The sequence below is a fragment of the Excalfactoria chinensis genome, chromosome 5 (assembly GCF_039878825.1).
Source record: "Excalfactoria chinensis isolate bCotChi1 chromosome 5, bCotChi1.hap2, whole genome shotgun sequence".
Taxonomy (NCBI): Eukaryota; Metazoa; Chordata; class Aves; order Galliformes; family Phasianidae; genus Excalfactoria; species Excalfactoria chinensis.
The window spans coordinates 40351574-40365576 of NC_092829.1; the positions used below are offsets into that span (position 1 = coordinate 40351574).

At 36.9% G+C, this 14003-nt stretch overlaps 1 protein-coding gene across 1 annotated transcript in view; it reads left to right on the forward strand.

Annotated features, from left to right (window-relative positions):
• Window positions 1-13301, forward strand: part of OTOG (otogelin) — an 89453-nt gene extending 76152 nt beyond the window's left edge. Inside the window, exons 48-56 of the mRNA XM_072337744.1 lie at window positions 327-425; window positions 1160-1200; window positions 2349-2424; window positions 3359-3537; window positions 5692-5796; window positions 6205-6324; window positions 7098-7143; window positions 11738-11817; window positions 13090-13301. Of these exons, the coding sequence (XP_072193845.1) occupies window positions 327-425; window positions 1160-1200; window positions 2349-2424; window positions 3359-3537; window positions 5692-5796; window positions 6205-6324; window positions 7098-7143; window positions 11738-11817; window positions 13090-13290 (947 nt within the window). The 3' untranslated portion in view covers window positions 13291-13301. The remainder of the gene's footprint in view (window positions 1-326; window positions 426-1159; window positions 1201-2348; window positions 2425-3358; window positions 3538-5691; window positions 5797-6204; window positions 6325-7097; window positions 7144-11737; window positions 11818-13089) is intronic.
• The last annotated feature ends 702 nt before the right edge of the window (window positions 13302-14003 follow it).

Genomic DNA, 14003 nt, shown 5'->3' on the forward strand with positions numbered 1-14003 from the left:
TCATTGTGCGCATGAGCAAGCTATCATCTCTTTTAAAACTTTGTGTGTCTGAAGTATAATCTGAACATCTGTATCATTGGAGACAAACTTCCTAACCCAAATTCTGGAAATATTTTATTTTGGCTGTTTTATATATTCCTTTAGGATAGCCGTGCTTTACACTGCTATGACCTGATGGCTAACGCATTTCAATCATCAGTCTGTTGCAGTAAGGCGTTTTTTAAGGGTATTCATTAAAATGCCATTTAGTATCTCTTGATTCATATTATTACTCATCAAAATATGACAACCTTGTTTTTACTGGATGTTCTTTTCTTTAATTTCAGTTTGTGAAATACATCGTTGTCCTGAATTTAGATGCATGCTAGGCATGTCTTTGGTGGAGGTATGGAGTCCAGAGAAGTGCTGCCCCTTTCGGACATGTGGTAAAATGACTTATCTTCATTTTAGTTGCCTTAAACAAAAAACACGCGAGCTTTGGCTACTTTAAATACAAGTCTAAAAATTTACTAAGTAGATGTGCAAACAATTATGTGATGTGCATACAAGCCAGCTCTATAAGGGTGACTTACTCATGAACAGATGAGACTGCAAATCATCTCATGGTAAAGAGCTTGAATCCGCCTGTTTTGTTTTCTTCCTACTTCATGAGGATGATAGCATACTGTAGAACTTCTCATCTCGGCAGTTTCTTAACAGTTAGTAAATTATTCATGGCTTAAAAGGAAAAAAAGGGTGAAGTGTTCATGGGTCAGGAACTTGCCAGTTTACAAAGGTGGCAGTGCAGCTGTTTATTATGCCCTAGACACAATTCTCTATTGCTTTGTATTGTTCATAAACATGAGTTATCAACACTGCAAGGGAGCAAAAGGCTACAACAGTCGTATTTTTATCAATATATTCAGACAGACTGTAGATGATAAAGCACTGCAATTTGTTCTAAATGGGTAAAGGTGGTCACAGAAACTGGAATTTGGTTTTATGATGGATTAGAAAGCAGACATAATTCTGGACTCCCCAAGTTATGTATTTCAAATACCTGCAAGGCTTCTTTAGTGGTGACTCAAATGTGGAACTTCTGTTTTCTCTGATGCTCTGTTTTGAAGGAACGGTATATAGATTTTTAAAGCTTTGTTTCTCTAATTGTGTTTTGTTTTAGAATGTGCATGTGAAATGATCCCCAAACCTCAGTGCAAACTGGTATGGAATCTATCTTATCTGTCAGAATTCTTATATAAGTTTCTCATGGAATAAATCAGTATTTTATTAAAAGCTAAATATGGAATGCTGTGTCATTCTCTTTTATCTAAATTGTTTTAGTAAAAGCTAGATCACTTTTTAAGAAGTCACATTTAAATGTCCTGTAGAATAAAATGTCTGTATGACACTGATATTTCTGCAGATTTTTTACTGCCAAATGCCACCCTGAGTATTCATGGAATAGAACTACTTTCATGCTGTTGTAGACACAGTTTTGTTCTTTAATTGGCAGTACAGCTCATCAGTGTTTTGCTAATACTATTTGTCATAGTGACAAATAGTCAAGTCAGTACATGCTTATCTGTAGCATGTACTCAAATCATTGCCTCACAAGTGCTTTTTAAGTTGTATTCTACTGTGACTTGTTCAGCACTACAGAAATGTTTGTTAGCATTACTGGGTTAGGTTCTCAGTCAATATCAGATATTTTATCCAGAAAACAAAGCTGCAAAGGGAATAATTTAAAAATAATAATAATAATAATAATAAAAAATTGAATTGGAAACTCTGTGGATATAGTACTTAGATTTTATTGCCAATTTTTAGTCAGTAAACTTCAAAAGGCTTTGCAAATGATGTTGCTGGTTGTACTTCCATCTTGTAGATGAAGAAACTTAGGCACAAGATATTACAGTGTATTAGAAATGGGAGGAAAGTCTTGATTTTCATATATGTAAACTATTAAAAAGTACAGCTGTACAAGCATAATACTACTTGCATCCATTAAGTTAATCCATGCAAAAATATACTTCTATTGCTTGGAGAATTCTGTATAAAGGCAAAATACTTTTTTTTTTTTTTTAATTTTTTTTTGTCTTAAATATTTCCTGTACTCAAACAAACAAACAAAAACAAAACAAACAAACAGAAAAAAGCTCCTATTTTTCAGATAATAATAACAAATATAGTATTTGCTTTTTATTACTAAATCAAATATCACTGTGGAACAGCAAAGTGAACTCCGAAGTAGTTATAGGGTGTCAGGAGATACTGCTACTTGAATCCCAGAGGAAAGGAGTTTAAAGTAAAAAGATGAAGATGAGCAAACTGTCATTTCACTTCTCTTTTCTCTGCTTTTATATCCATAGGGACAGAAACTTCAGATAGATGAACAGTTTCAGAACAGCTCAGAAAATATATGCAACTGTGTTAAATACAAATGCGGTAAGTCCAGAAATAATCTAATTGAAAGAAATATCCTTTCAAGTGTAAAGAAAAGTTAGTAGTTACAAACTGGATGTTTGAGCTTTGAACATGGTACATAGGAGGAAAGAATTGACAGACATAATTCACGAATAGCATAGGAAAGGGCAAGAGAATAGGATCACTCACTAAATACTTGGTTGATTATAGCCTGTCCTTGGATTCTGTTAGTTCCTGCAGTAAAATCTGTGCACAGAAATAGTAGACAGAATTTGGGAAATGTTGGGTGGTGTTCACTGAGCAGTCTTTGCATTAATGAGCTGGATGGAGAGCTCCAGCAAGAAACTAAAATCCATACTTGATGTCTAGGAGGAGCCCCATTAGCCCATTATGAGGTTATTCAGGAGCTGGTTAGATATACTTATGTGTTTTATGTGAATAAGGAGATGGCGTTCAGTGCCATGCAGAACTCATCTTGGAGCATGCCCAGGAGTGCCTGAGAAAACTAATTCTGTGAGGCACTCAGCTGGCTGATGGTTGAGATCGTCTTTGCATAGATTTATGCAACAAGGATACGTACTTCTGAGCTAATTGTGCTCTGCTCACTCCATAATCAGTGGGGAAAAATAGATGTTTCTCAGGCACAATTCTTCTTACCACAAAGTAGAATTAAAACAGTTGAAGTCTGCACTGTTATTTTTTATGGCGCTGCTGATAAGATGTTAAGCTCATGAGGAGTTATGTTTTAAGTAATTTGGCAACCGTAGTGAAAAATTAGACTATTATTATTAGCAGTTTATATTTGAAAATCTAACCCATAATTCTTGAAGAGGTAGAGTGGATTTTTCCATGCCTATTTTACTCTTTAAAGCATTTTTAATTAATGTTTTGATACCAAGATAATTGTCCTGAGTTTGCTTTTTTTTTTTTTTTCCCCTTATTTTTTTTCTTGTAGTGAGAGACAAAGTCTGCCTGAGTAATGAGAGAGGCGTGCTGCTACCTGGACAGACAATTGTGGAACACAGTCTAGATGGCATTTGCCATATTTCTTACTGTACAAATGTGATCGATCCTTCCACTAAATATTACAGAATAAACACTTCTTCAGTAGCCTGTGCTGTCAAGTGCAAAGCTGTAAGAAATTCAGGATTTTAGACATGTATATTGTGACTGGTATCCTTAATTACTTTTCTTTGGTTTTTTTGAGTAGATTATAGTCATGTGAACAAGATGGAAAGAGTAACTATCAGACCCCCTTTCCTTGAGCGATTTACTACTTATCTTGGTTAGAACTTGATTGAAATCTCTCTCCCTTCACTTTTTCCCCAGAATATAGATGATCTGTTTATGCTGTAAAGTCTTTGTTTCTGTATGCTGAATGTCATAAATTCATGAAGTGATTTACTCTCTCCATAAATTACCCATTTTGATGGGTAGTAAATACCAGAGATGTATAAAATCACAGAATCACAGAATCACAGAATTATAGGGGTTGGAAGGGACCTCTAGAGATCATCGAGTCCAACCCCCCTGCCAAAGCAGGCTCCCTACACCACGTCGCACAGGTAGGCGTCCAGGCGTGTCTTGAATATCTCCAGAGAAGGAGACTCCACCACCTCCCTGGGCAGCCTGTTCCAGTGCTCCGTCACCCTCACCGTAAAGAAGTTCTTGCGCACATTCGTGCGGAACTTCCTATGCTGGAGTTTCAGCCCGTTGCCCCTAGTCCTGTCCCCACGCACTACTGAAAAGAGACCAGCCTCACCACTATAGCTCCCACACCCCAGGTATTTATAAACCTGGATCAAGTCCCCTCTCAGCCTTCTTTTCTCAAGGCTAAACAGACCCAGTTCCCTAAGTCTCTCCTCGTAGGGGAGATGGTCCAGGCCCTTCACCATCTTTGTGGCCCTCCGCTGGACTCTTTCCAAGAGATCCCTGTCTTTTTTGTACTGGGGAGCCCAGAACTGGACACAGTATTCCAGATGAGGCCTCACCAGGGCAGAGAAGAGGGGGAGGATCACCTCCCTTGACCTGCTGGCTACGCTCTTTTTAATGCACCCCAGAATGCCATTGGCCTTTTTGGCTACAAGGGCACACTGCTGGCTCATGGCCAACCTGTCGTCCACCAGGACGCCCAGGTCCCTCTCAGCAGAGCTCCTTTCCAGCAGGTCTTCCCCCAACCTGTACTGGTGTATGCAATTATTTCTACCGAGATGCAAGACTCTACACTTGCTTATGTTAAACCTCATCCGGTTTCTTAGTGCCCAGCTCTCCAGCCTGTCCAGGTCTCTCTGAATGGCCGCACAGCCTTCAGGCGTGTCAGCCAATCCTCCCAGCTTCGTGTCATCAGCAAACTTGCTGAGGGTGGCCACTATCCCCTCATCAAGGTCGTTGATGAAGATGTTGAACAAGACTGGACCCAGCACAGACCCCTGGGGGACACCACTAGTCACAGGCCTCCAGCCAGACACCGCACCGCCAACGACAACCCTCTGCACTCTGCCAGTCAGCCAATTCTCGATCCACTTCACCGTCCACTCATCTATCCCATACTTCCTCAGCTTTGTTATAAGGATGTCATGGGGGACCGTATCAAAAGCCTTACTGAAATCAAGGTAGACTACATCTACCGCTCTCCCCCCGTCCACCCAGCTAGTGACATCTTCATAAAAGGCCACCAGGTTGGTCGAGCACAACCTCCCCTTGGTGAACCCATGCTGAGTACTCCTGATAACCTCCTTTTCTCCCAGTTGTCTGGAGATGGCATCCAGCACAAGCTGTTCCATCACCTTCCCTGGGACAGAGGTGAGGCTGACTGGCCTATAATTACCCGGGTCAATACCAGGTGGATTTGTCTGGCTGAGGCACAGAACGGGTAGAATTAAGTCATTAATAACCGTACTATTGCTCCCTTTTAGAAAGTCAAGTGGACCTTATTTGATCTTAATTTTCTTAAAACTGCAATTGTATTTAGGGAGAGTTGAGCACTAGCCTGATGGAGAGATGTCTTGAGGGTTTGGATAGATTTATTCTCTCTGAGAATACAGAAAGTGACAAATTCTATTACCATCTGATGTATTTGAACGAGCTACTGCAGAGACCCAGTACTCAGTGGGGTCCTGTATAGAGCAGCAGTGGACTAAAGGACTAATAACATACTGCCGCTGTGCATCTTTAGCTTTAGCTATGTTGTGCTGGCACAAATCGCCAGACATAGCAGCCATTAGGTCAATAAGAACTGGGAAGAGAATAATTAGAAGAATTTTAAATGTAATCTGTTTACTTTGGCAGAACCAAGTCTATCAATCTCCAAAAGATTTAACAACTTGCTGTGGTAGCTGTAAGAACATATCATGTCTCCACACTTTCAACAACGGCACAGTTTCAAATTTTAAGGTAGGTTTATAAATGTCTTACTCCCTCAAAGTGTTCAGAAGTGAAGAAGAAAAATAATCAGATAATACTATACACGCATTCCCAAGTATATTGCACAGAGATACTTTTGGCTAAATAATAGAAATAGTTTTGCATTTACCCAACATTATTTTTTGGAGAGTCAATTGTATAGCTGTCTACAAGGATTAAGGAATTTTGATACATTGGAGAAAATAGCTTTACAATTGTAGAACCTCTCTATGTGATTTAATAGACTTTAACAGAACTTTAATGTGTATGTAAATCATATTTTGCTGTATTACTTTTGTTTCAGACAAAGCTGGATTCAGTGGCATTGTATAATGGGTATTTGTAGTACTGTTTTTGCTGAGTTGCTGAGTAAAGATTCTGCTTTACCATTTTTAACAGCCCGGTACTACTTGGATTTCAAACTGCATGAGATATGAATGCATAAATACAGCAATCGGATCGGTTCTAGTTGCATCTTCAGTTGGCTGCCCACCCTTTAATGAAACCGAATGTGTAAAGGTCAGTGCTTAATGCATTGTTTACATTCCACCTATGATTCATGATTGCATGTAAAGATTAACATTGACAAAGGATTCTCTGACCTCAAGAAGGGAGACATATGTAAGCTCTTGTAGCGCCTGCAGTTTTGTCCAGATATTTGAAGATGAAAAACTCTTAACTATACATGCACAGCATGCCATCAGACTCCCCAGTTACACAGCTGGAGATGCCACGTTCTCAGAAAATATCTTCCCTTCTCTTGGAGGTTTGTAATATCAAACTCGTTTTTCATGCAGCTGTCTGAACTTGGATGATTTTCTGGGTTGAATAACTTTTATAATTGACTTTGTGTGTAGCAATTTGATTCATCACGGTGGTAAGGAACGTTGAAGAAAATGAAAGATCGTCCAAATATCATTACAGTTTTCAACACTGAGACATAAGGCTTTTTGGACTAGATCTGCAGGGGAAGCAAAAGTTCTAATCTGTGAAATTATTTTAGACTAAGTAAATGTATGCAGGGAACAATTCCATTTCACTCTCATTCTACGTTTACATGGTACACAAGCAGGGAGCGGTCCCAGAATAACTAGGTGGTTATAGCTCTTTCTCACTGATAACAATGGTTTGGTTCTTCAGAGAGTCTTTTGCCCATATAAGGTTATAAGGATATAATGGTGAATTTCTAGAGCTTTATCCAGAAGATTTTCCTATTAGCGAGGGCATGCAGATATATATGAACAAACGTTTGAAAAAATGACTTTTTTTTCCCCACCATCTCTCTTGACCAGGTTGGAGGCTATGTCGTACCATTCCTGGACGGATGTTGCAAAACATGTAAGTGATTAATGAAACACACAAATTTCCACTCATTGAGACTCACCAGTATGTCTGATCTGTTGTTATTTTAGAAGTTTGATTCTTTACTGCATGGAAGCTTGATTCTGATCTCAAAAGATGCATGTGTTCTTCCCAATCTCTTTTATGTGAATACTAGTGAAGCTAGTGGAATTAAACCAGAAAAAAAGGGGTCTAGCACTGAAGGATTTACTACAGTGACACAGACGGTGGCTGGCCAAGTCACTAATTTGCAATCTTGAGTACTTTATTCTTCTCATGTAAAACTCTTAAAAATAATAATTACTGCATCTAATGCTACTGTATTTTGGAATGCACCTTAAAAAATGCTTCAGCTACACTCACGTCTTCATACCTGGTTAAAAATAATAATAATAATTGATTTATGCTGTTTGTAAGTTAATGCTGTAAGTAATTAACTAATTGTAATATAGTCCTGGATTCTGTTAATAAGACATATTACAAAGAGGTTTCAAGCAATGAATTTTTAAAATAACCTGCAAAGAAAAAAAACCCACTCTTATCTGGAACCAAGGTCTGTTTTGGTGTCTATGAGAGCTTGTAAAGGGGTTCTGGAAAAAATAACAAAATTCTCTACAGAATATGTTCTAAATTTGCTAATTCTCAACTATAGATCTTAAGCTACGTACTCTCTTTCTTCATATACTGGTATCACTGACTCAATGAGCCAAACACCTGACCTGAAGCATTTAAGTTGTAATACCTGACATTGACAACCTTAAATGCAATGTAAAAGGAGATTTTTTTTTTTTTTCTTTTACAGGACAGTGTCATATTATCTTTTAAAAATACAACATTCTCTTGCATAAGTAGGTAGAAAAGTGACCTAAAAGCTAAGGATAGGATATAAACTGTAGGAGAGAGTTGGAGAAATGTGCAGGTATTTCCTACTGGTTGGGATGGGACTTGATCATGACTACTAGATATGACATCATGTGCAGTTACTGCAATGGGATACATTTTGTGAGTCAGGACACACTTTTTCATTTAATTCGTTATGTATTACATGCTGTGGTAAAGAGCTTCTTGAAACTGTTGATCTGCTTTTTTTCTGCTCCCAGTCACAGTAAGGTAATAGTACTACATCTTCATGATTTTTCATTGTAATGGGCCTGTGCTTTAAGCACTTGTTCCTAGCTCTTTAGCTCACTCTCCATTGGCTCTTTGAGATTAGTTTTTGAGATTATCTGACATTACTGTTCAGTGCCTTACTAACCATACAAGCCAGTTTCTGAACAAAACAGTTATTAAGGCAGCTAAAAATCTATTAATCTGGTTTTGATTTTCAGCAAAGCAGAAGATACTACTTATATATTTAGGGAGGGATCATGACCACACTCTTAATTATTTAAGACAAAATGAAGTTTTTTAATGTAGGGCATGCATCACAACAAATAAATTAATAAATAAACCACTTAAAAAGTAGCCATTGACTTTGGAGATTTGCATTTAAAAGTATGTCCGTGTCGTTGATTTCACAGCTGTTTATAGATAGCATGGCCAGTGAATCATTTAGTTAAGTCCGACTCAGAACAAATCTGGCATGAGAGCTATCAGTCAGTTGTTACTGTGTGAGACATTTTATGAAAAGGGTTATCAGCATGTCATTTTCTTTTGAAATACTTTATGATTAGAAACTGTTGCGATATTTGCTTTCATTTTAAGAAATGAAGTTCTCTGTGTAAGCCTGAAGAGTTCCATGAAAATTCAAAGAGTTTTTACCAGTATGGCTCAGAGAAGAAAATACACTATTTCTTTCTTGCAGCCCCAAAGAACAACTTAAATCTGGGATACTAGATAGTCTTAGTTTTACTGACATAGATCAGAAACAAATTTTTTTGAAGACATCTGGGCTTGAACCAGTTAAACAAATAAAAGTAACGGATCCATGTTGTAATACAGCATCCTATGTTTGAATTGTTCCTGGTTTTGACATTATGCAATGCAAGTAACACACAGACCTCTTAATGTTAAATTCTTTTCTCAAATATGTTGAAATCTAATAGCTTCAAAGTGTTTCATATTGATAAGGAATCCGTTATAACATATAAGCTGTTCAACGTGTAATATTCTTACCAGGTTCCGTGTCAGTGTTCCTCCCATTCCCTGTTAGCCCAGTCACTTCTACAGCCTATGCTAGCTGTAATAAAGGTACATTTTCCTGAAATTAGTAGAATCAACCCAAACAGCATCATTGTTGATTCCCAACAATGTACTCCCTGATAGGAGCATCAGGCCTTATGTTATCCGGTTATACCAAAAGCTGCAGTGTAGTAGAGCTGCTTACAGTTCAGAATGGCTCACGTTGTGGTTTGGTTTTGTTTTTCATTTTGCACTGCATGGGCAGTGCATTGTTGTTAGCCAACAATATACTGTTGGTAGTAAGCACTCGCATAGTTTTTAGCTTTGCTGCATGTGTAAATTATTGTGTTTGAAAAATGGTACCCTATTTTTGTTCTGTGTGCAGTGCTGTAGAACATAGACACTAACGGCTTTGCTTGTTAAGGTTAGCTTAATAAATAACTTATTTGCACATGCTGTTTCAAATAGCTTTGCCTACAGTGGCATATTAGTAGAAGTATCTCATTTCTTTCCCTGCTGTAGTAAGGACAGTTTACTGGAAATTGCTTACTCCGTGAAAATTGGAGATTTTATTTATGTTTAATAGAGAATGATAACTTCTAGAGTTGTAACACAGTATGAATGCAGTTAGCTTGGCATTTGTGTTGTGAAAACATCTCTTCATGTTTCTGTAAGAGAAATGATGTTGACTGTAATTTTGTACACTGCTGAGTGACACATATTTCATTAAACTACGCTTCTCACTCTAGGAACACTACATTGAAGTCTGTATTACTCCTTTATGTTGACATCACTTTAAGTGACAAAGCTGTTGAATCAACTCAAAAACAAGGAAGGAGTTTTGACCATAAAGAACATGAAAAAGAAATTCATTAACACGACCCATATAAGAAAATTTTCACATGTTTTGAAAGGCTCTTCAGAGAAAAGTATACCACAGTTAGAGCTCATTAAAAGCCACTGGACATTAACATACATACATGGAAATACTTTATATATTTATTTCTTTGTGAAATGTGATGCAGTTTTGCTGTAGCCAAGATGAAGCCATAGCCACAGCTGCACTGAATTCCCCATCCTATACACCATGTGTAATGTAAGAGAAGAAAGTACATGAAGAAGACTGAGAAACATAAAACAATGGTGAGTTATTTCATATTCAAAAGTATTTTATTCTTCTTTTCTCAATTTCTTTTTTTTTTTTTTTCTTTCTTTTTTTTTTTTTTTTTTAACCTAAGCAGCAACTATAACTCAATAATAGTTGAGCACTAGCAGCTGTTTCTGATAGTAGATGTTAATTTCCTTCCAGGAAAGTTCATTGCTGTTCTTTCTTTCAGTCCTTCTCTTGTTTTTAAAGTGGAGGGGGGAAGCCCCCTTCACCCCCCAAATTTACAAAAATGTTTCTCTTTTGGAAGCAGTTTAACCTGATTTGACAGTGATTAGAGCAGGAAACTGAATGTTGGGCATTAAGATGCAATAAAACTCTGTCACACTTCAGTATTAGACACTGGTAAAACCAACGAGTCTTTAATTGCCCTTGCTTTTCTGGAGGTAACACCTTTGGTTTGCTTGGCTGAAAGAAAATGTAGTTTTCTAAGTAAAGTGTTGTGTGAGCACATGCTGTGTAAAATCTGCTAAAGTGTGGAAGCATTTATAGTGGAATGAACTAATTGTTTTTCTTGCAGACCTTCGATGTGATGTGATTTCTTCAACATGAAGAGGATCATCTTGAGAAAATACTGCGCTTTCTGATTTCAGACAACTCAATTTTAGACTGAACTTTTCTTGCTTTTCTTCAAAATGCCCAGAATTCTCTCCTTAAGTAAATTTAACTGCTTTTAATTCATTTATTTCTTTTTTTTTTATTATTTCATCACATACTTTGTAAACAATTTTGTGAGATAAAATGTGAAGAGTGCAAATGTAAATAAAATATATAATTTATTCTCCTATCTTGTTTTTCTTATTTAATAAACATATACAGAATTCCTCCCTTCCCGCTCCCTCTGCTGAGCCCTGGTTACTTTCAGATCCCGGCGTTGTGTTCATTTTAAAACTTATCTATATTGCTGGAATTTGGTTATTACTCTTAAGGTTTGATTTATGCATTTTCTGTTAAATGTTATGCATCTTTCACAAGCCATCTCACAGGAGGAATTTATCATTTTACAAAATTTTGTGAAATACAGCATAGACTTGCTCTGTAAAAGGCTTCTGAGCGAAGAATAAAACTTTCAGAGATACAAGATACTGGAGACACAAGGAGATGAATTTTAAGGAGTGAACTAGAAAGTTTTAAAAGCAGTGACTTCAATGCAAAGCATAGCTAATGTCACAAGGACTATTGTGGAGATGTATTGGGTACATTCATTGCCTCTTGACACCATAAAACATTCAGGAATGTTCTTATCTCTGAAATGTTAAGGAGTTAAGGAGCTCATATTTTTTCAATCAATGCCCATTTTTGCAGGTAAGGAAGATGGGAAATTCTGTAAAAAGGTGACTGTTAGGATGACCATTCGCAAGAATGACTGCAGGAGTAACACACCCGTAAGTAAATAACTATGAAATTTTCTTTTAATATGATAATAATAAGAGGGTAAAAGAAAACAAAAATCTCATGGTGCTACTGTTCAAATCTCTGTTTCACAGCTATGGAAGTTTGTGTTTCTTTAAGTTATCAGCAATCATCTTCTCAATTAAGAAGAAAAATGAGGATGTCTTCCCCACTTTTGAACATTTTTAGGCTCAAGTTAATTTAGTGCAAATCCTAGCTCTCATTTTACCCTGCAGTGCAATTAGTAGTTGCGAATTAATGTTGATGTAACAGACACTTGCCAGTGATGTACTGCAGTTGAAACTACTGCAGATGTGTTTAATTTTCCATCTGTCCTGGAAAAGTGTTTCAATGCCATCTTAAATGCCAACAAAGAAAGAGTCCTGAAGTTCGTTTTAGACAGCAGCATGAGCATATTGTGATATATATAGGAAGAATGAGGCGCTATCTATATGTCTGCTGAATGATTTATGGTTGGAAGACACCAACCTCTTGCTGGGCAGTAAGGCAATGTGAGCAGTAACAAGAGTGCAGATGTCTTGTGTGAGATGTGTAAGAGCACCTGAAAAAGCTGTCATAGAAGAGTATAGTGTAACAGCTGTAACCCCCAAACTGACACTGAGTACATTTTGTAGACTGAACTGTTGCACAGCCGGAAAATTTAGTCTCAGTGTTAAGAAATGCATCAAAGAGCAATGCAAAACCTGATTACTGAACTTGAAAAAATTATGAGTTTGGTGTCTGTTTCTGTCACAGGGTGTCTTCCTGTTCTAACATAGTAATGATTGTTGGCTTTTTCCTTACGTTCCTCCTTACTGTTGCCAGCACATTAACACCAAATGAGTATATTGCTGAAAATAATGCTGTAAGAAGTTGCTGGGAACATTCAGTGCCATGTTCAAGCCACAGTTGCTATGATTACTTTTAAATTCAAAACTGAAGTTGTTTCTTTGTGTACTAATAGCCAACCCATGCTGTTCCTGAAATCAACAGGAAAGTCACCATTAAGCTCAATGAGATAAAATTTGAGACATATTTAGGCAACTTGCTTTAGTGTTTATTTATTACTCAATTGCAGTGATTCCATAAGAGGATAAAATAAATCCCTACTTTTTCATTGCTTTGCAGTTGGCTTTGGGTGCCAATTTTTTTAGACTGGTTTTAATTTATTATTATTATTATTATTATTTTTAATTTTTTTTAGAAACTCCTAACATTATTTCCTAAATGCTTCAATTTGCTGATATCTTTATATTTTTTACCAGGTGAACATTGTTTCATGTGATGGAAAGTGCCCATCCGCAAGTATATATAACTACAACATCAACACATATGCAAGATTCTGCAAATGCTGCAGGGAGCTTGGACTGCAGAGACGAACAGTGCAATTATATTGCACTAGTAATTCAACCTGGGTCAGCTATTCAATCCAAGAGCCTACAGACTGTTCTTGCCAGTGGTCTTAAGAATAAATAAATACAAGGAAAGTAAACAGTCCAGCTGCTGCTAGCATGAGATAATTTGACTGTCTGTAAAAAAAAAAATTACCAGTTTAATGTTAAACAAAAACATTTTTGGACTTTTCTATATTTCTAAAGAATGGGGTTTGCATCATTTGTGTTGGGATTTATCTTCACTTCACAGGCATTATTTTAAGAGTTCTTGTGATATGTGCCAACTTAAAAGGTGATTTATATTTGAAACACCTCAAGGGAAAGAATGTCACCTGTTTTGTTCTCTGAGGCTGACCGAGTGCTCTGAGGCACCCATTCCTGTTTTAAATTGTTGATATGTGGGTGTATCTAGCAGCAGTCTATTACTCTAAATGCATTGCAATGGTACAAATAGATTCAGTGTCTACTAAGAAAAAATGTTTGGACAATATGAGAAGACCTTTTCAGTTCAAATCATCTTCCTAATGCAAAATAGAGTATGAATGGGAAATGAAGATGCAGATATTATTTTTAAATCAGGGGAAAATTCTCGCTTTTAATAACAGTAGATACTATTCCCTGGTAATAATTACAATTTTTTTAGTGTTTTTTATATTGTAGTAAAAAATAGTATTGCTGGCATGTAATGCATAGCACAGACTGTTTTAGGTTAGTCATTAGCAGTAACGTTTTCTTTTTTCTAAACAATAGAACATAAACTGAAAATACAGAGATTGAACAAATAA